The sequence below is a fragment of the Piliocolobus tephrosceles genome, chromosome 3 (assembly GCF_002776525.5).
Source record: "Piliocolobus tephrosceles isolate RC106 chromosome 3, ASM277652v3, whole genome shotgun sequence".
Lineage (NCBI taxonomy): Eukaryota > Metazoa > Chordata > Mammalia > Primates > Cercopithecidae > Piliocolobus > Piliocolobus tephrosceles.
The window spans coordinates 67,106,731-67,129,062 of record NC_045436.1 but is presented as its reverse complement, the minus strand read 5'-3'; the positions used below and the strand labels follow the sequence as shown (position 1 = coordinate 67,129,062).

General features: G+C 34.8%; 1 protein-coding gene across 6 annotated transcripts in view; it reads left to right on the top strand.

Annotated features, from left to right (window-relative positions):
• Positions 1–22,332, top strand: part of KIAA1109 (KIAA1109 ortholog) — a 215,483-nt gene that overhangs the window by 152,154 nt on the left and 40,997 nt on the right. For all 6 annotated transcript variants that reach the window (XM_023217544.3, XM_023217545.3, XM_023217546.3 and 3 more), the window contains 9 exons: positions 2,522–2,619; positions 5,846–6,031; positions 6,914–7,082; positions 8,981–9,192; positions 10,293–10,491; positions 14,629–14,688; positions 16,563–16,789; positions 17,858–17,988; positions 19,278–19,401. In XM_023217544.3, coding sequence (XP_023073312.2) covers positions 2,522–2,619; positions 5,846–6,031; positions 6,914–7,082; positions 8,981–9,192; positions 10,293–10,491; positions 14,629–14,688; positions 16,563–16,789; positions 17,858–17,988; positions 19,278–19,401 — 1,406 coding nt within the window. The remainder of the gene's footprint in view (positions 1–2,521; positions 2,620–5,845; positions 6,032–6,913; positions 7,083–8,980; positions 9,193–10,292; positions 10,492–14,628; positions 14,689–16,562; positions 16,790–17,857; positions 17,989–19,277; positions 19,402–22,332) is intronic.

The following is a 22,332-nucleotide window of genomic DNA, read 5'->3' as shown; positions in this document are numbered from 1 at the left end:
ATGCTTTTTGATGATTGAGTACCTTTCAAAAGAGAGGGACAGCTTGATGAAAGAAAATAGCAAGAAACTGGGACTGAAAGACACATTTATTTACTGAGAATGAGACAAGAATTGTAGGAGTATGAGGAAAATTATAAAGACTCGCAGTAATTGTTGTGAGGAGTATGTTGGAGAAATGACAGAAGATGAAGAGTTGGATCACCAAGCAACATGGTGCTTAATCATTGCATTCAGGAAAACACTGAGGGTTAGCTAAGGTACTGCTTGCTAGGATCCGCATATATATGGCCCTTCGCCTTAAGAATTCTTTAATTAGGGAAATTGCTGTCTAGATAAATTAATATAACAGAAATGTGTATTTTTTGGCAAACATCATGGAGGAAGGAAGGACCAAATGCTGATAAGGGTGTATCAGAAAGAGTTTGAATAAACAAAATGTGATAAAGAACTTAGAATAGCACTTGGCACTTAGTAAGCACTCAAATATTAGGTATTAGAATTGATACATATATGCACTCAGTAAGCAAATATTAGGTATTAGAATTTACACATATCTACCTAGGAGTAAAAAATGAGTAAGAACAGAACGTAAGTGAGGGGATAAAGTCATTTAAGGAAAGTGAGCTCAAGGAACAGTGATGTGTAAGAGGGCTGTAGTTTAGAATTCAAATGATAAAAGCAGAGAGAGTAGTAGTTTAATGTTTTGGAAATAGCATTGAGAAGTAAGCTAAACACCATCTACTACTGGATCAAAGGAATGAATGAATTTGAGATTTCAAAATAATAATGGCAACAAAAAGCCATATGCAAATGAAGTTAGAGAATCAGGGAAATGAAAAGCATAATGTAAGACAGCAGAAGCTTTCCTGGTAGTAGATGGAAGATAGAGACAATAGGGATGGGAAGAGGCACTTGATAGCTGGGTTGGGAGGTGGGTGATATTATATACACACAGTACACACATACATATATGTATGTATGTATATGGCTGTAGGTAGGGTCATCAGTGATGAGGCTTAGGTAAGGGATGATTGTAGATTTGAGTTAGGAGGCAGAGAGAAGTACTTAATTATAAGTTGGAGAAAAGAAAATGTAATCTGTGTGCTATATATTTTAGAGAAGGATAGCTCAGGGAGGAAAGGTACAAGCCTACAGGTAGGCACTAAGTGTACAAAGACACATATAGTTTACAAAGACACATTTAGTTTATTCTTCCAAAATACAAATACATGGTTTTTTGTTTTGTTTTGTTTTGTTTTTGAGTCAGTCTCTGTCGTCCAGGCTGGAATGTAGTGGTGCCATCTCGGCTCACTGCAACCTCCGCCTCCTGGGTTCAAGTGATTCTCCTGCCACAGCCTCTTGAGTAGCTGGGGTTACAGGTGCCCACCACCACACCCAGCTAATTTTTTGTATTTTTAGTAGAGATGGGGTTTCTCCATGTTGGCCAGGTTAGTCCTGAACTCCTGACCTCAGGTCATTCACCCACCTTAGCCTCCCAAAGTGCCGGGATTAAGGCATGAACCACTGTGCCTGGCCCAAATATATGTTAATTAATATGTTCTGGTATAACTGATCCATAAATCCTTAATACTTTATTTTCCATCTCTTCATTCATACCATTCTTTCATTCTCTTTCTGGTGTATTCATCTTTATGTACAAAGGTCTTTTTGAGGGGCCAAATTATGTCCTTGTCTACCTTTTCTCAGTCTTGTCTTGGATGTACCTTCTGTTGACTGCTGCCTCTATTTTCTTCCTATTTTCTGTTCTAGTAGAAAACTAAAAAATATTTTTATCATAGTACTAATTGAATAGATTTTGACCCCTAAATTTCAAAAGCCCAAAAAAAGATTAATTTCTCTTTCAAAACAAACAAAATCTGCTTTTTATCTGTTTGGTTCTTAGTTATTTTGATAATATCTGTGGTCCCTAATAGGGGAAAAAAAATTCCATCCCACCTATACAGACTCCCTGGGATGAGGATAAACTCAACGTGTGTACAAAAAGATTAATCACCGTAAGACAGAATATTGGAAAGATAGGCAGGCAGAATGTTTTCAAATCAGTGGAAAGAGAAGTGGAAACAGAAGTAAGATATTAAGATATTAGAACATTATTTTGTGTATGCCACATTGCCCAGGCAAAAAAAATAAAAATGCTCTCTTAATAGTAACTTTATCATCAGGGCCCCTGCAACAGAATTCACATTATTAGTTGAAGACATTAGTCTAGTTTACTTTTTTCCCTCAAATGTGTTTTCTGAGATGTATAAACATATGTTTTGGTTCAATAATACACACAATGTTTTAATTGAATATAAAATGTTATTAATAAATGTCTACATATGCAGAATTATCCCTGTCTTTCATATATCTGCCTCAGTTAAATGTAACTTAGCTAAAGATTTCTCTATCAGTGGTCAGGAAAAAGAAAATATTTTGTGACGATTTTTTTTAAATGCACAAAATAGTTATTTTTTTCCTTAAAAAAAAATAAATTGTCCCAAACCCTTCTTTCCTTTAGGTGGGGAGCAGCCTATTCCTCTCTGGAATGAACATGATGGAACAGCAGATGGAGATAAGCCTAAAATCCTCCTCTATTCCCTAAACTTGCAGTTCAAGGTAACATAAATAATAATGATACTTTTATAAAAACTTTTCTAATCAATTAATATATGCTTGTTATAGAAAATTTCTATCTTACATAAATTACCAAACAGAAAATAAAAATGATCTATAACTCCATCCACTCAGAGAAAAAGCTTTAACAGTATTAAATATTCTTTAGGCCTTTTTTCCTGTTAGTATTTTTATATATGCATATATTTATACATTGGATACCTTTCCATATTAGTTTATTTAGATTAGTTTTATCTTCTTGAACATCTGTATTATATATTGTACAGTTGTAACAATTTATTCAACCACTCCCTTCTGACAAACATTTTGTTTTTCTTCAAGTACTGCTGTTATAATTTACTCTACAATAAATATTTTATTCACTTTTCCAGTTAACTATATTACTTTTAGAAGGCTGAGGCAGGAGGATTGCTTCAGTCTGGAAGTTCAAGGCTACAGTGAGCTCTGGTTGTGCCTCTGTACTCTAGCCTGGGCAACAGAGTGAGACCTGTCTTAAAAAACAAAACAAAACAAAGACTATATTATTTTAATAGAAAACTTAATATTTCCAATGTTTAAGATACTGGTGTTCATAAAAGTTATTTAATTGCATTTAATGTATTCAATCCATTGTACACTAAATTTTAAATACAAAATATCAAAATGAAACATAATGGGTTAAAAATTGCGACTAACATGAGAAATTAATGTTGCCAGTTTCATCAGTTCATTAGACATATCCTATACAGGCATACCTTGTTTATTGCACTTCACTTTATTGTATTTCACAGGTTGAGGTTTTTTTCACGAATTGAAGGTGCCATTTTTCCAATAGCATATATTTGCTTTCTGTGTGTCATATTTTACTAATTCTCGCAATATTTCATACTTTTTCATTAGTATTATATGTCTGTTATAATGATCTGTGATCAGAAATCTGTGATGTTGCTACGGTAATTGTGTAGGGGGCACCAGGAACTGCACCAATGTAGAATAGCATACTGAATCGTTAAATGTCGTTGCACATCTCTCACTTTCAATCAAAAGCTAGAAATGATTAAGCTTGGTGAGGAAGGTATGTCAAAAGCCAAGACAGGTTGAAAGCTAGGTCTCTTGCACCAGTTAGCCAAGTTGTGAATGCAAAGGTGAAGTTCTTAAACGAAATTAAAAGTGCTACTCCAATGAACACAGGAATGATAAGAAAGCCAAACAGCCTCATTGCAGATATGGAGAAAGTTTGAATGGTGTGGATAGACCAGCCACAACGTTCCCCTAAGTTAAAGCCTAATCCAGAGCAACGCCCTAATTTTCTTCAATTCTGTGAAGGCTGGGAGAGGTGAGGAAGCTGCAAAGAAAAACTTGGAAGCTAGCAGAGATTGGTTCATAATGTTTAAGGAAAGAAGCTGTCTTCATAACATAAAAGTGCAAACTGAGGATCAAGCTAGAATAATTGATGAAGGTGGTTACACAAAACGACGGATTTTTCCATGTAGCCTTCTATGGGAAACAGATGCTAGCTAGGACTTTCATAGCTAGAGAGAAATCAATGCCTGGCTTCAAAAGATAGGCTGACTCTTGTTAGGGTCAAGTGCAGCTGGTGACTTCAAGTGGAAGCCAGTGCTCATTTACCATTCTGATAATCCTAGGGCCCTTAAGAATTATGCTAAATCTCTGCCTATGCTCTATCAGTGGGACAACAAAGTCTTGATGACAGCACATCTTTTTACAACATGGTTCACTGAATATTTTAAGTCCACTACGAGTCTACTGCTCAGAACAAAGAGTCCTTTTAAAATATTACTGCCTGCTGACAATGCACCTGGTCACTAAAGGCTCTGGTGAAAATTCACAAGGAAATTAACATTTTTATGCCTAACACATTTCTTCTGCAGCTCATGAATTGAGTAATTTCAACTTTCAAGTGTATGATTTAAGAAATACATTTTGTAAGGCTACAGCTGTCATAGATAGTGATTCCTTAGATGGCTCTGGGCTAAGTAAATTGAAAACCTTCTGGAAGGGAGAACATTTTGATTCATGAGAGGAGGTAAAAATATTAACATTACTAGGACTTTGGAACAAGTTGGTTCAACTCTCATGGATGACTTTGAGGGACTCAAGACTTCAGTGGAGGAAGTAAATGCAGCTAGGGTGGAAATAGCAAGGAAACTAGAATTAAACATGGAGCCTGAAGATGAGACTGAATTGCTGCAATCTCATGATAAAACTTGAGTGGGTTAAGAGTTACCTCTTATGGATGAGTAAAGAAATTATATCTTCAGATAGAATCTACTCCTGGTGAAGATGCTGTAAACACTGTTGAAATGACAGAGGATTTAGAATGTTCCATAAACTTAGTTGATGAAGCAGGGGCACAGTTTGGAAAAGACTGACTGTAAATTTGGAAGAGGTTCTGCTGTGGGTAAAATGCTATCAAACAGCATCACATGCTACAGAGAAGTCTTTCATAAAAGGAAGAGTCAATCAATTACACAAACTTCATTGTTATTTTATTTTAAGAAACTGCCACAGTCACCCCAGCCTTCAACAACCACTACCATGATCAGTCAGCAGCCATCAACATCAAGGCAAGACCCTCCACTAGCAAAAAGATGACAGCCCACTAAAAGCTCAGATGATTGTTGGCATTTTTTAGCAATAAAGTTTTGTTTTGTTTTTGAGACGGAGTCTCGCTCTGTCTCCAGGCTGGAGTGCAGTTGCGTGATCTCGGCTCACTGCAACTTCCTACTCCCTGGTTCAAGCTATTCCCCTGCCTCCGCCAACTGAGTAGCTGGGATTACAGGCATGCACCACCATGCCCAGCTAATTTTGTATTTTTAGTAGAGACAGGGTTTCACCATGTTGGCCAAGCTGGTCTCAAACTCCTGACCTCAAGTGATCCACCTGCCTCAGCCTCCCAAAGTGGTGGGATTACAGGCGAAAGCCACCATGCCCAGCCAGAGTATTTTTTAAATTAAGATATATACAATGTTTTTTAGACATAATGGTATTACACATTTAATGGACTATAGTATAACTTTTTATATGCACTGGGAAACAAAAATTTGTGTGACCCACTTTATTGCAATGGTCTGGAACCAAACCCACATTATCTCCATGGTTTAAAACATGACTATTTTATTTATCATATACTGAAAGACTACATTTGAGTAGGTATCTGTTGTTGATTTAAGATTCATTTTTTCCCTCCTAACATATAATCTGCTAGGGTATTCAAGTAACGGCCACTACTCCATCAATGAGAGCTGTAAGATTTGAAACTGGATTGATTGAATTGGAACTTTCTAACCGACTTCAAACCAAAGCTTCACCAGGAAGTAGCAGCTATCTGAAACTATTTGGCAAATGCCAGGTGGATTTAAATCTGGCATTAGGACAAATTGTCAAACATCAGGTGAGTACAGAATATGTTGATGTTAGAACTATGGCTTTTAAATTTCGCACATCAATTTTAACTATTTTAACTTATGTATTATTATATTTACAAAAATATTTAGTTTAAGTTCCTAAAGTTTATGATTATAAATTCAATGAAACTCATTTACCTTGGCCTTTCGTTGAATATCGTAAGTGTGTGTTGTGATGATTTAGTGCAGATGCGCTCACATAAAAATCCAGTATCTTCATAAGCATTTGCTTGTATCTTTTTTTATTTTAATCAGTTCTTAAAATGTTAAGCGTACACCTTTCCTGTAGAATATTAGCAAGTTCTGCATATAGTAATGTTAAATAAAGTTAAAAAACGCAGTTAGATTCTCTGTTGTATAAAAATGAATGTTCACAGCTTATTGGAGATTTTTTTTTGTTTTTATTTTGCCAAAAATTATTATGTAGATTTTAGTCTTTTTTACTCTTTGAAGAACTGAATAGAAAAATGCCAGTCAGAGTTTCAAAACTGAATTGCTGCATTAAAGATGTGAGGAAAAAATGAACAAAAATTTCTTGTCATCTCTACTAAAAGTAATTTTTTCAAATGGAAACATTTTTAGAGGTTCTAATTATTTTAAAATATTTAATACATTGCCATTTAGAATATGGACCTCATCCTAACTTTTATATAAAGTTTATCTATGACTTCATATTTACCTCTTGCATGGCTTTTTTAATATTAATTTCAAGTGTTTATGGTACTGAGTATAAGGAATATACATTAACAGCTGAAATTGAGAAAAATGTAATATAGTTTTTTTGGTTAATAATTCCATTAATAGTGTTTAGTTTTGTATTAAAACTTTGCCCATTATTTTATTTTATTGAGCTTTAAATTTTATTTTAGGTTTATGAAGAAGCTGGTTCTGATTTTCATCAGGTTGCCTATTTTAAAACCAGAATTGGATTAAGAAATGCCCTCCGAGAAGAAATCAGTGGTTCTTCAGATAGGGAAGCTGTGCTTATTACTTTGAATAGACCAATTGTTTATGCACAGCCTGTGGCCTTTGATAGAGGTAAGATAAAGTCAATGACTACTATCCTCTGGGATCTAGGAATGTTTTGTTAATGCTAGATAAAAATCTTGTAGTTTACTGGTGTAAATGCTTGACAGCGAAATGGTTCCTAAATCTGAAATGTGCGTATCCAAAAAAAAAAAAAAAAAATTCTTGCTTTTTCCCTTCAGTTTTAAAAGTTATTTAGCATTGTAAAGTTATTTTGCCTTCTGCATGGATACATAGGAGTGTCTGATTCAGATTATATAATTGTAATGCTGAATTTTTTTATTTTGGTAATTAACGCACCCATTTGTGTTTTGGCACTGTGTTTATTTTTATATTCTATAAACATTTATCATATACTGTCTAGAAGTGGATTACAAAAATAACTGTATCCCTGCTCTCAAGGACCTGTCAGTCCAGTGGAAAAGAAAACAAAGTAGACTACACAGTGGAGTTAGAGATGTGTTCTTGGTTCTGAGGAATTCTCTACCTTTGCCTACACTTCTTAGAGGAGAAACTAATTCTTGATTTGACTTTTAATTAGGAGTTCACCAGGGAGATAAGGAAATGAAGTTTACTTTTATATCCCAGGGCCTAGAATAGTCCCTGGCATACAATCAGAACCAAATAGACACTGAATGAGACAGAATATGAATGAATGTGTTTAAACACACAAGTCTAAGAAAATATAGCAGTAGGTTCATAGAAGAAAATAATGGGAAAGAAGGCTCAACAGGTAGAAAAGGTCTAATTAATGTGGATTGGGCAAATATATTTGAACTGTATTTTAGAAGTAATGAGGAGCCGGTTAAGAAGCCATTTAAGATCTCCATCAGTGATGGACATAGGCTAGTAACAGAATCCCGTTAGAATATTGCCGTTTTGGAGATTAGAGATAACATTTTATTTTGCTGAATCCCATATATATGTTTTTCAGTTCTCATTTTACTGACCTCTCATCAGCTTTTATCAGCTCCTTAAAGTATTTTGTACTTTTGGTGTCCTTGACACAAAACAGGCTGAGTACTGGTTCTCCAAAATAATTGGGACAGGAAGTGTTTCAGATTCTGGATTTTTTCAGCTTTGGTATATTTATGTATACATAATGAGATATCTTGGGGCTGGGACCCAAGTTTAAACATGAAATCCATGTACGTTTCATATACACCTTATACACATAGCCTGAAGATAATTTTATAAAGTATTTTAAATAATTTTGTGCATGAAACAAAGTTTTGACGGCATTTTGGCTGCAGTCTCACGAGTTCAGATGTGGAATTTTCCACTTGTGGCATCATATCAACATTCAGAAAGTTTTGGGATTTTGGATTTCAGATTAGGGATGCTCAACCTGCATTTGCTTTTCCTCCTATTTCTCTGGCTTCTCCATCTTTATGTCCTTTTTAGAGGCCTCCATCTATACATTGCCGTGAAATGAAGGTTTGCCTTAAGGTTTGTTTCTGTTTAGCAAACTCAAACATCTTTGACTTTTCTCTGTAAATCAGATCCTTTTAATGGTATGCTCCTAGCATTATGTACCTTAAAGAATTTTAAAAGAAGTAACAGCTCTACAGATGAAGTTAAGTACCATGTCTGTTTTCATTTGTTATTCCATCCCAGTACCTAACATATAATAGGCATTTCACAAATAAGTTAGAGTGAATGAACAGACCTGGATTTTCTTCTTCCTTGTGCCATTATGCGGTTGCCTGCTTTCTGTTTTATTTTTTCATTTGTTATTTAAAAAATGGTGACTATATGTCCTCTTAGATCTTTCCTAATTCTAATGCTACAGTTTTCTGGGTGTAATTTTTATTAAGCAACAGGATTTTGCAGCTTTTGAGCTTTACTTAACATACAGATTTACAGTGTTGGTTTTAATTTTCTTTCGGCCCTGCCTTAATTATCAAAAGCTGTGCTGTTTTGGCTGAATTATAAGGCTGCCTACGACAACTGGAATGAACAACGAATGGCTTTACATAAGGATATTCATATGGCTACAAAGGAAGTAGTAGATATGCTACCTGGTATCCAGCAAACATCAGCCCAGGCCTTTGGGACTCTTTTCCTCCAGCTCACTGTCAATGATCTGGGAATTTGCCTACCTATCACAAATACTGCACAGGTACAAAAAGTCAAGTCATACTCCAGGATTAAGAGCCAGGCATTTCTACATAACCATTTCTAAGTATTTAGAGTATAACAATACATTTTTCAGTATAATGGTTTATAACTGTTTAGTAGGTAGCAAGTAAGGCTGAATTCCTTCAACCATTATTTATCTCAATGTATTAAATCTGAATCTCATGGGACTTTTCTCTGCAGCACTCTTATATGCTTCAGAATAGTGATAAGATTGATACCCACCAGATAACTCTTAATTTTTACCTTCATAAATAGAAGCTTAGTTTCAGAGTCATTTTATTGTTTTCTTTTTTAGCAAGGAAGTCATTGGTATGGACTGGTTTATAAGATGGAAATTAAAGGACATTTAAAAATACTGTTTAATAAACTTACCTGCAATAGAGTAAGGAATTCCAAAATGCTTTTATATGATAATATTTAATGGTAATGAAACTTCAAAGCAGTGTGTACCTAAAGCAGGAATTTTCTCTTTGCAACTTAGGACCAGTTCTCAGGAATATGTAACTGCATGCACATGTGTGTATGAGAGAGAGAAAGGGCCATGAACACCTGTCAGGCCAAGAAGTAACAGTTATCAGCAGTAGAATACAGAGATCTATATTTTACTGTTATAATTTACCTTAATAACTTGTAACCAGTTGTTGAATTAATTTATCTTTTAGGATTTTGTTTGGTAAGACAGTTTTAAGAAAAACTTTGGGTTGCAGATGGGTGGCATTGGTACGTTTGTGTTTCAGGAACTGAAATGTAGTTTTTTAAAAGCATGATGGGCTGGGCCTAGGAAGGCCATAAACACCACCGGTGGGTGGCATTGTGAGAGCGTCTCCCCACAAATGAAGGAGGGGCTTGAGATAGAAATATAGACAGCCCTTTGTATGTTAAGTAAGAAAAAAAATGCACATGGCAAGTACATTTCACTTGAGCAATTTAATTTTTAAAAGGCATCTTTCTAAGCTGCTCTTTAATGAACATATCTAGTCTTGACCCTTCCTAGATTTCTATTCCTATGAATCCTGTGAGGATTTCTAAGTTTAAAAAATTGTCACCTTTTTCTTATTTCTTCTTTAATGTATTTTGCAGTCTAATCATACTGGAGACCTTGACACTGGTTCTGCTTTGGTATTAACCATTGAAAGTACTCTCATCACTGCGTGCTCTTCAGAGTCTCTGGTTAGCAAAGGGCATTTCAAAAACTTTTGTATCCGTTTTGCTGATGGATTTGAGACATCATGGGATGACTGGAAACCAGAAATTCGTGGGGATTTAGTGATGAATGCCTGTGAGTGTCTTTTATTTCTACATACAGTTTAGAACTTAAAAAATAAACCATTAAGTCTCCATTTGTAAAATTAAAAGATGTTTAGATATAGCAATGTTTTCAGACTTTGAGAAGGAAGGGCTATTTCTAGTTATAGGTAACAAACCGTATTCGTGAAAAACTACATCATTGAGTAGTTTTGGGAAGTAAACCAACCAGGCATTCTTTTTGGTAGTATAACATTTGAATGTTTACACAGTCCCTGACTTTTCCTGTAATTGATCCATGTTTGACCAGATAAAGCATTTTTGTCCTATCAGAATCTTGAAAGAAAATGATAAATGTATCATATTCAACTCAACATAAAACACAGAACAGGTTGTAAATAGCCAGGACCAGGAACCTCCAGCCTTAATTAATATCGATGTGAATAAATCCACATGTTCAAATTTGTAGGCATGCAGACTGTAATGTGAATTCCTGCAATTCCGTAATATTCAAGGTTGGGTATAACTAACACTGTGTTTATAGGCCATATTGAAGATATGATATTTATTTGTATATATTTTTATATTTATTACAGCAGAGCTGGTAAAGCATCATTAATGTTAATAATAAAGAAAAATTACAAATAAGGAGTTAAAAGGTTGTGAACTAAAATTCCTCAATCTTGTAAACTAAATTACTTTCCTTTTAGAAAGTGGTAGCTCATTGTTTATGTAATTTTTTCCTCTCTCCACTACAGGGAAATCTTTCTAGTTCCCATTTTCTTTGAGGAATGGGAAAACCTTCTATTATTTTTGCAAAAATTAAAGTTTTAGCATTCAAAATGAATGAAAAATTCTTGGTTTTGATGTGTAGGGAAGGAAAAATATCTTTTCCTATTATCCTTTTAGGCTCTTTGTTGGGGCTTGTGTAGTAAAAGACCAATTAATGAGAGAAAAGCATACAGGTTTATTTAGTATGAGGTTTTTTTGTGACATGGAGCTTTAATAAGGAAACAAAGATCCAAATAAATGGTTAAACCTGAGTATTTTTATGCTACGTTTGATGAAGAGTAGAGAGTTGTAGAGCAATGTGAGAAAAAGGGGTACGAGTTAAGGGTAGTAAACTGGGGGAAACTAACCAAGGCCTATTTGTTCAGATTGCTCTCAGTGTCCCTCTGCTTTGGAGATGAGGATGCTCCTTTCCTCTGGGTATGGGAAGGGCATCTCTCACATGTAGGTCATATGACCTGCTTCAGAGGAAAGTCAAAGTCCTTCCTGCATCTGCTGCTTCTCAAATTGCTTCAGTTTAAAATACCTTCCATGGAAAAAGGTACCATTTTGGAAGGCAGTGTGTACTGAACCCCATCAAATGCTTTGCGTTTAGATAATTATAGGTAAAATACCAGGACTTATTTGAAATACTTCAGGTTACTGAGAAGACTTGATATGGAAATACTCATGCCTATTATCCAAAAGACCAGTATTAGCCTACAACAGAAATCTTCATAGATTTATTATTCTACACAATAGTTACACATTTTTTATCACTAAAACATATCTTTTGTTTTTTTAATAAAAGACAAAAATAAATTTAAACAGTGATTTTTATTACAGTGACAGCTTTACCATCATTGTATTTATTAAAATATGTAGAATATATTTGGAAAAAAAGGAAGTAAACCAGTTCCTTAACAGTTTATCTTAAAGGGCAAATGCATAAGAAATATAAAATGAGAAATATGCTTGGACTCAGAATCAGAAATATACATTAAAAAATGAACATATAATTTAGCACCTCAGTATATATTCTGTTAATACAGAACACTAACATGCTGGTAATCATGATAATCAGAATAATTTATTTTTGGGTTTTAGAGCGGACTAAATGACATGCTTCTGTAACATGCTTATTGTTTGGGTTTCTTGGGAAGGGGCTACGAGGTAAGCAGAGTAGTTATGTAATTGACATATTGATAAAAATTCCAAATGATAAAATGGACAAATGAGTTTACTAGTTTATAGTTTTTATTAGTAATAAGTATACCTCAATATTTTTGGACAAAGGTGATGTATATAGGGCAGAGAAATAAGGAATGGTAGGATTATGCCTTTGAATTTTTTTAACAGATCATTTTTAAAACATACTCTAGAAAAAAAGGTGACCCAGTAAAATTTCTTCTCTAGATGATAATGTTTATTGAGAAATGCATTAAAAATTATCAAGGACAATCTATAGGAAGAGTTCAAAGAATGATTTAAGTAGATAGTAAATATTAGCTGAATATCATCAATGTGTATTTAGACAAAATAAACCATCAGAAGTTTAGATGTCTGCAAGCTGTCTGTTAAAACCTGGGTAGCATTTGGTCATCAGAGCAGAAAAATTACCATCCTGGATTCAGCCTAATGGTTGCTCCAAATCATCATTCTGTCTGTGATACAGAAACCACAGGTATTATGGGGAAGAGACTAGTTGATTTCTTAGTCCTCATTTTCAGGATTCAGATCTACTTCTAAAAATCGTAATATTCCTTATTCATTCATCATGGCTCTATATTCTATGAGTTTATATATTCATTTTTTAGGCTTACTTTTTTTGTTGCTTTTTAGAAACAGAATCTTGCTGTGTTACCTAGGCTGGAGTGCAGTGGTGCCATCATAGCTCACTGCAGCCTTGAACTACTGAGCTCAGGCAATCCTCCCACCTCAGCCCCCCAAGTAGCTGGGACCACAGGCACATGCCATCATACCTGGCCAATTTTTAAATTTCCTGTATAGATGGAGCCTCACTATGTTGCCCAGGCTGGTCCTGAACTCCTAGCCTCAAGTGATCTTGCAGTCTTGACCTCCCAAAGCACTGGGATTACAGGCGTGAGCCACCACACCTAGCCCTTAAGCTTAATTTTTAAAAATTCTCTACTACCTCCTGGGATAGGAAATCCTAAAAGTTTTCTTCTCCCTTTTTATTTACTAATTCTTCCTTTCATTTGGCCTCAGTTATGTTATTCAGATTTCAAAGGGTTTTCTTTTCATTCTAGCATTCTTGGATTTGAAAGGGTAATGTAGTTCTTACTTGTTCAGATTCATAACCATGACTACAAAGGTGAATTGGGTGATACTCCAAAACCAAATCTAATTATTTCTTAATTAGAATTTGTATGTGAGACACAGGTACTATACAGTTCAAAGGTATAATTTAGATAAAGTTATTGGCAGTCGTTAAAAAAACATAACTTAATAACAAGTAGATCCTCTCTCACAAACTAAGTTGTAATATTTCTAAGTTGGAAGGATTTTTCCCTTTTGAATTTTTTCAAAGACAGAAATGTAATACCAAATTACCTAGAAAATGAATAGTAAGCTCAAATTTAAGTAACATTTGAATACCTATTTAGGATTCAGAGTGAGTTACAAAAGGACATTAAAGATATATGTACTCTCAAGTTTAAGTTGATATTTAGTTTCTTCTGAGGATAACTGAGGAAGGTCTTAATTCTATGTTTATAGTTTACTTTGTTTAAAAGTTGTTTCCACTTTTACTGTGTAAAATTGTTGAATTTAATTTAACATATTTTTTGAAGCTGAAGTTACCAGATTAAAGCTAGGTGGTAGTAAATGTTTCAGAGTTAAAGTAGATATATTCTGGAGATAGGTGCATGATCTTGAGATTGACATCATGACCTTCAGCCATTTTTTTTCCTCATAAAATGTTCCATGTCAAAAGAGAAGGTAAGACTGATGAATCATGTGTCTGACTTAATGCGGTAGCTCTTAGTTACGAAAATTCTATTTTAAGTCATTTGCATTCTCAAAGTGCCATTCATTTATGACAACAAATTGTCATAGCATCCTGGATATTAGTGGATAAGCCATCTAGAGTGTCAGAGTTGGCCAGGTGTTGTCACTCAAATAAGGAAATCACATGCAGAAAGTAAAGCTAAAACTGCAGTTAAATTATTTAAATCACAGAATAAAATATTGTGAAATATGGAATCAATCTTATGAGTCATTAAAATAGCCCTTTCATTCCAAAGATTAAGAACTAAAATCTAGGAAGGATAGTAATCCTCTTTGTATTTAGATAATAATCTTGTGTGAAAAATTAAGAGTACAATATATAATCACAAATGTATTTTCATTGAAAACTATTTTTGGGGTGATTTTTGTACAGGTGTAGTTCCAGATGGCACCTATGAAGTATGTTCAAGAACTACAGGACAAGCAGCAGCTGGTAGGTTCACATTCAGCATTATTTTGTGTTAGACAGAATTCTGCCTTTATTTTAATGGCAAGAGAATCTTTTGGCCAAGCTAATTCTCGTGTTCACTAATTAAAAAAAAAAACTGTTTTGTATTAGAACATTTGTATTTAACAATTATAAATCAGACACTGTGTTTTTATATATATAAAATATAATATATGATTTTTAATATATTTTATATATAAAAATTTATTTTTTTATTTTTATATAAATATAAAATATATAATACATAATATATATTTTTATATATTTTATACATATATACAGTAGACATATATATATATACTACAAGATGTTTTGGAAAAGATTAAAATGAATAAGATATACTTTCTGTCCTCCATACTTTTAAATTCTTACAATGTAGTTAAGGTACATGCAGCAAAATTACATTGAAATATGTGATATGTACAATAAAACATAAAATTCCCATTGCTATTGAAATGTATTAAAGGAAGAGAATATTTTCAAATATGGGAGAGTACTGTGATCAGAGAAAACTTGATGGAGAGACAAACATTTAAACAAGCACTCAAAGGACGGGATACATCTTTCTTAAACAAAAACTGGGAGATGTGGGCCAGAGAAAATTCAGGCAGAGAGAATAATATAACATGAATCATGATGTTAAAGCACAGTATTCAGATTTGCCCAATTTAGCTAGAATACAGTTATATAAAAAAAAAAAGATGGAAAAATGTTAAATGCCAAGGAGTTTGATTTAGTGGGCTAGCCATTGTATGTTTCTGAACAAGAAGGCAAATGGCGACACTATCAAAGGAACACTTTCAAAGATTAGAGGGCCAAAAAACCTAGGAAACCAGTTAGGAGGTTACTATGAAAGTGGTAATGTGTCTTAACTAAGATGATAGCACAATGTAAATTTTTATTATTTTGCTTGTTATAAAATTGGACAGGGTGAGCTACAGAGATACTTATTTAAGGGCTCTTAAAATGTTGAGAGAGGTAGAAATTGATTAAGGTTAGTAGATTGCCAGTCTCTCCTTATTGTTCTCTGTTTTCCTTCCCAAGCCTAGCCTTAGTGCTCATCTTAAGTTACCTTAGAAAGCACCAAGGCCTAGAGTCTGACAGAGAACTGGAAAAGTTAGAGAATTTTCAACTAAGGTCACAAATAAATATTTGTCAGGACTTTTGTTTTAAGTGACAACAACCCACTTAGACTAGATTAACCAAAAGGGGATACTTATTAAAAGGTTATTTTCAGACTACAGTTCAACTTAGGCATGGTTATTTCAGGGAAGAGAAGGAACCAGGTCGATTCAGGAGCCCTTAGGAACTACTAGAACCAAGATCCAAACTGTCACCAAGACTCTTTGTAGCTTGTCTTTGCTTCTTTGCTCCCCTCTTGGCTACTTTTTTTTCTTCTTCTTCTAACTTATAACCTCTTTCTTATACATGGCAAGAAACATCGTGGAGTCTTGTTTCTCCACCCTCAGTCATTAGAGAAGGACCAACCTTTCCTCAAGTCCAGGCAAAATATCTTATTTTTCCAAATTTGACCTTCACCTGGACAATTACATAATTAATTCTGTCTAATGAACTAAGGTTATGGCAGTTCCTACTATAGCTATAGTATGGTGGATCAGCTTGGGGTCAGGGAGTGAACCTGTAGTTCATAGGGAAAAAAAAAATAGGTGCTATACAGAGAAAACAGTAGATGCACACTGTACACATAGGGAAACCAATCCTGTAGTCTGATGTTTCTGACAAGTTTAGCTGTGAAAGACATTAGTTATTGTATGTGGCCATCATCCATTTGCTTTGTAAAGTTACTTCAATTTCTATACTCAGGACTTACCAAAAATGCAACTTCTTTATTTAAACAGAAAGCAGTAGTGCTGGAACCTGGACACTCAATGTATTGTGGAAAATGTGTGGGATTGATGTTCACATGGATCCTAACATTGGCAAAAGGCTTAATGCTCTGGGCAATACTCTTACAACACTGACAGGAGAGGAAGACATAGATGACATTGCTGACTTAAATTCAGTGAACATAGCTGACCTGTCAGATGAGGATGAAGTTGATACTATGTCTCCCACTATCCATACTGTAAGTAAACTCACTGTTAGAATTTTTCAGGATTGGCTTTTACCCTGAGACAGGGATATTTTTTGTTGAGTGTTATTTAGTATATTATAGTTGCTATTTGTGGAGGAAGAGAAGGGAGTGGTGGTTCACTGTGTCTACATTTCATAATATTGTCTTTTAATCGAGTTCTGTACTACATGTTGACTGTCATCCAACTTGTACTTTAACTTATAGGTAACATAATATTAAAAGTGAAGTGAGTAGGGAGTGGGGCAGGGTGGGGAATGGGAATAAATTGCTAACAGGTATGAGGTTTCTGACTGATGAAAATATTCCCAACTAAGATTTTAATGATGGTTGTACAACTTTGTGAATATACTAAATGGGTGAATTTTATGGTACGTGAGTTATATCTCAATAAAGATGTTCAAGATGAATTTCAAAGCAAAGTGCATACACAAAATGAAATGATACATTTTAAAAATAGTATTTTCATGTATACTATACATTCTGTAGTTTCAAGTTATTTCGTGGCAAAAAGCATTCTGATGCTTTTTCAGATTTTTGAAATCAAAAAGCATTTGATTTCATTCTGGTATTGATTGTTCAAAATTATTTTCAATATCTTTTAACTTTTGTACCATGAAATAGTTTTGTTCTTGGGAAGAAATTTTTTTAAATTTAATATTACTGTTTATTACTTAGAGTGCAGACGGAAGTTCAGTAAGTGGAGATGGCCACAAACTCACCTTTGGGCAGCGACTTGTAAATCACCTACTAGGCCTGTCACCCCCAAATCAGCGCCATTCTGTTCCTGCAGAGTATCTGTGTGACCCAGAGATGTGGGGCTCCCCTCAGTCTAGCCAGTCCCATTTGAAAGCATGCAGAGCACACTCATGGGGAAACGTAGGTGGCAACTAAATAGATTCCTTATGAAATTGAAGGGATTTAAATCAATGGAGAATTCCAATCTTAATATGGATGGCTTTGATTCTTGCATGCTTTGATTTAAGGCGTTAATTTTGTGATAGTATAGATTTGCTTTGTGACTTGCGGGTGGTATTGACAGATACACTTTTGACTTTTCAGGAAGCCATAGATTATCGAAGACAGGCAGCATCTGCTAGCCAGCCAGGAGAACTTAGAGGAAGAAAAATTATGAAGCGTATAGTGGATATCAGAGAACTGAATGAACAGGCCAAAGTCATAGATGATCTGAAGTATGTATAATGATTTTTAATTTGATATAATGTTCCCTAATTTTAGAATCATAAGATGTTAAAAGTGGAAGAAACTGTATTTGGTCTAATACAAACTCTTTAGTTTATCTGTGATATCACCAGGGTCCAGAGTTGTTTAATAATTTGGCCAAGATCACACACTCATTAGTAATAAAGTTAGGCATGAGGCCGGGTGTGGTGGCTGATGCCTGTAATCCCAGCACTTTTGGAGGCCAAGGCAGGTGGGTCATCTGAGGTGAGGAGTTCAAGACCAGCCTGGGTGACATTGTGAAACCCGTCTCTACTGAAAATACAAAAATTAGCTGGCTGTGGTGGTGCATGCCTGTAATCCCAGCTACTTGGGAGGCTGAGGCAGGAGAATCACTTGAGCCCGGGAGGAAGAGGTTGCAGTGAGCAGAGATTGCACCATTGCACTCCAGCCTGGGTGACAGAGTGAGACTCCATCTCCAAAAGAAAAAAAAGGTGTGAAATCCTAGCATCCTAGTGTTTTTCACAACTTATTTCTGAGTGCTTTATGACTGACTTTATATCACATATATGTATCTTTACATGTGTATTTACTCTTATATGTATCTTCACAGGCATATATAAATAAATACATTAATCTTTATCTGTTGCCTGCTGGATATTACTATGTAACACTTCTTCTATTGCAGTAAATATTCTTCTTGCTAAACTTTGCAGTTTTATTTTCCCAAAAGGAAATGGTCATGCCTCATTTTTTCTAATCTGCATATACTTGTACTGGTGCTTTTTTTTTTTTTTTTTTTAAACAATCAAGGACCTTACACAAATATATGCATTTTGTACAACAAAAGGTATTGTCCGAAACTTGTCTGTAAGTTATCATGCAGTGATTCACATTTTCCTGTTGACTTACATTACAATGTGAGTTTTGTTCTCAGGGGAAAAACTGACTTGAAGCAAAATACACCCTTCCTCCAAAATCTTACTCGAGGCTTATATTATATGTAGAATTTTTTCTTTCAGACATTTTTTTGCAGAGCTAGTCTATGGTTTTCATGAGATTGCCAAAGAGACTCTTGATGCAGCAATGGATGAGATACATTTCCTCAAACATTGGAAAGAGGTGTTTTTTGTTTTCTTAACAGTTCGCCAAATATGAGTGTTAAACTTATTAAGGGTTTTGGCTTGTCTGTAATCATCTTTGGCATTCTGACAAGTGAAAGAATTAAAAAAGAGCAAGTAAAAATCAATCTTACTTTGTTATTTCTTTACAATAATTGCCATATTTGTTTTGCATCCAGAAAATTAGGTGCAAGTGAAGGAACCATAAACCAGGAAATTCAACGTTACCAACAGTTAGAATCTGTGGCTGTGAATGACATCAGAAGAGATGTTCGTAAAAAATTACGGAGGTCCAGTATGCGGGTGAGTTCTCTTTTTTCTTTCAATGCTGATGACAAAACCACCTGATTTTTCCCTATCATATCTACTGCATACCAGGTACCATCTAAAGCACTTTACATTTAATAACTCATTAAATCCTAACAACAACCTTAGGAGGTAGCTTGTGTTATTTTCCTGTTTTAAAGATGAAGAAACTGAGACACAGGTCAAGTAATTTGACCGAAGTTATACAGCCAGTAATCCTGGGGAAGACATGAGTCAAACCTAGGTTGTAGGACTCTATAGTCTATGCCCTTAGACACTGTGTTTTGTCTGACTTTCATGAAATCACTCTTCTTTTTAGTCTCTAATGTGAACTCTGCAAAAAATGTGAAAACTTTTACAATGTCTGTTCTTCACCTATCCCATTCTTCCAGGTCAGAGTTTACCTGTCAGCTACTGGCATTGTAATGCACTTTATAATCTTTATTTTTTGCAGGTTTAGTTGGTCCCATTAGAGTTGAATCTAGTAGTAGAAAGCTTTTTTAAAAAAAAACGTTTTGCCCTTTTGTTGCTTCATTTTTAAAATTAAAGATAACTTGTTAAGAGTTACTGATTCACGAGTGTACCCACCTGGGCCTGGTGCTTTTTGTTGTGTAAAGTTATTAATCCAATCCTTTAATAAATGCAGGCCTATTTGGATTGTCTCTTTCCTCTCTCCATTTTAGAAAATTGTATGTTTCAAGGAATCGGTCTGTTTCATCTAGGTGATCAAATCTGTGGGCATAGATTTGTTCTCTGTATTCCTGTATTCTTTAAATAACCATAGGGTCTGTTTTGTATACCCTCCTTTATTGCTGATGTTAGTAATTTGTGTCTTTTTTTCTTAACTGTCCTGGCTAGAGGCTTATCAATTTTATTGATCTTTTCAAAGAACCAGCTTTGGTTTTGTTGATTTTTCTCTATTGATTTCCTGTTTGTTTTATTTCTGCTCTAATTTTTATTATCACTTTTCTTCTGCTTAATTCAGATTTAATTTGCACTTTTTTCCTACTTTTCTAAGGTAGAAGCTTAGATAATTAATTTTTGATCTTTTCTGATATATGCATTCCGTTCTATAAATTGTCCTCTAAGCACTGCTTTTGCTGCATCCCACTAATTTTGAGGTGTGTTTTCATTTTCTTTTATGTTTTAAAATTTCTCTTCAGATTTTTACTTCAACTCATATTCAGGTATCTTTCTGTCGTTGATTTCTGGTTAAATTCCACTGTGGTCTAAGAGCAGACATTTTATGATTTATAACTTTGTTTTGTTTTGTTTTGTTTTTTTGAGACAGAGTCTCGCTCTGTTGCCCAGACTGGAGTGCAGTGGTGCGATATCAGTGTACTGCAACCTCCACCTCCTGGGTTCAAGCAGTTCTTTCCCTCAGCCTCCCAAGTAGCTGGGATTACAGGCCCTCTGCCACCATGCCTGGTTAATTTTTGTATTTTTAGTAGAGACGAGGTTTCATCATCTTGGCCAGACTGGTCTTCAATGCCTTGGGATCCACCCGCCTTGGCCTTCCAAAATGCTGGGATTACAGGCATAAGCTATCGTGCCCGGCCATGATTTATAACTTTAAAAAATGTGTAAAGGTATGGTTTTTGGTCCAGAATGTGGTCTCTCTCGGTGGAAGTCCCATGTGAGCTTGAGAAGAATGTGTATTCTGATGTTGTTAGATGAAGTTGTCTGTAGGTATTGATTATATCCAATTGACTGATGATGTTGTTGAGTTCAACTATGTCCTTATTGATTTTTTTGTATGCTAGATATGTCCATTTCTGATAAAGGGTTATTGAAGTCTCAAACTGTAATAGTGGATTCATCTGTTTCTCCTTGCATTTCTCTGAGTTTGGGCCTCACATAATTTGACACTCAGTTGTTTTGTTTTTAAGAAATAGGGTTTCATTCTGTTGCACAGGCTGGAGTGCAGTGGTGCAATCATAGCTCACTATAACCTCAAATTCCTGGGCTCAAGCAATCCTCCTGCCTAAGCCTCTCAAGTAGCTGGGACCACACCACATGACACCATGACTGGCGGGATTTTAAAACATTTTTTGTAGAGACAGGGTCTTGCTGTGTTGCCCAGGCTGGTCTCAAACTCCTGGCCTCAGGCAATCCTCCTGCTTTCAACTCTCAAAGTGCTAGGATTACAGGTGTGAGCCACCATGCTCAGCCCACTCTGTTGTTAGGCATGTATACATTAGGGATTGTTATTTGTTCTTGAAGACTAAACCCCTTTATCATTTCATAATGCTTTTCTTTTTCTTTATACCTGATTTTTTTTTTTGCTTTGAAATCTGCTTTTTCTGAAATTAATATAGCTATCCCTGCTTTCTTTTAATTAGTGATAGCATGGTATATTTTTCTCAGTCCATATACTTTTAATCTATGTGTCTTTAAATACATATGCTTAAATATGTATATACAAGTGGATTGCTTGTAGCAACACATTGTCAGATCTTATTTTTTAATCCACTCTGACAGTCTCTGTCTTTTAAGATCATTTTACACCACTGACATTTAAAGTGATTAATGATAGCTTTGAATTAATATCTACTGTATTTGTTACTATTTTCTGCTTTTTGCCTTTTCTCTTTGTTCCTGTCTTTGTCTTCTGGTTGTTCTGCCTTTTGTGATTTTAAGTGAGGCATTTATATAATCCCATTTTCTCTTTTTTCCTAGCATATCAGTTACACTTCTTCTTCTTCTTCTTTTTTTTAGTGGTTGCCCTAGAGACTGCAGTCTACACATGCTTCTCAGCTTATAATTGGGTTACATCCCATCATAAGTTGAAAAGTCAAAATGATTTATGGTATCTTCAACTTATGACAGGTTTATCCAGCTTTAACCCCATCATAAGTTGAGGACTGTACTGAATGCTGAATGTTACCTCTTTTGTGCCATCACAAAGTCAAAAAATCATAAGTCAAA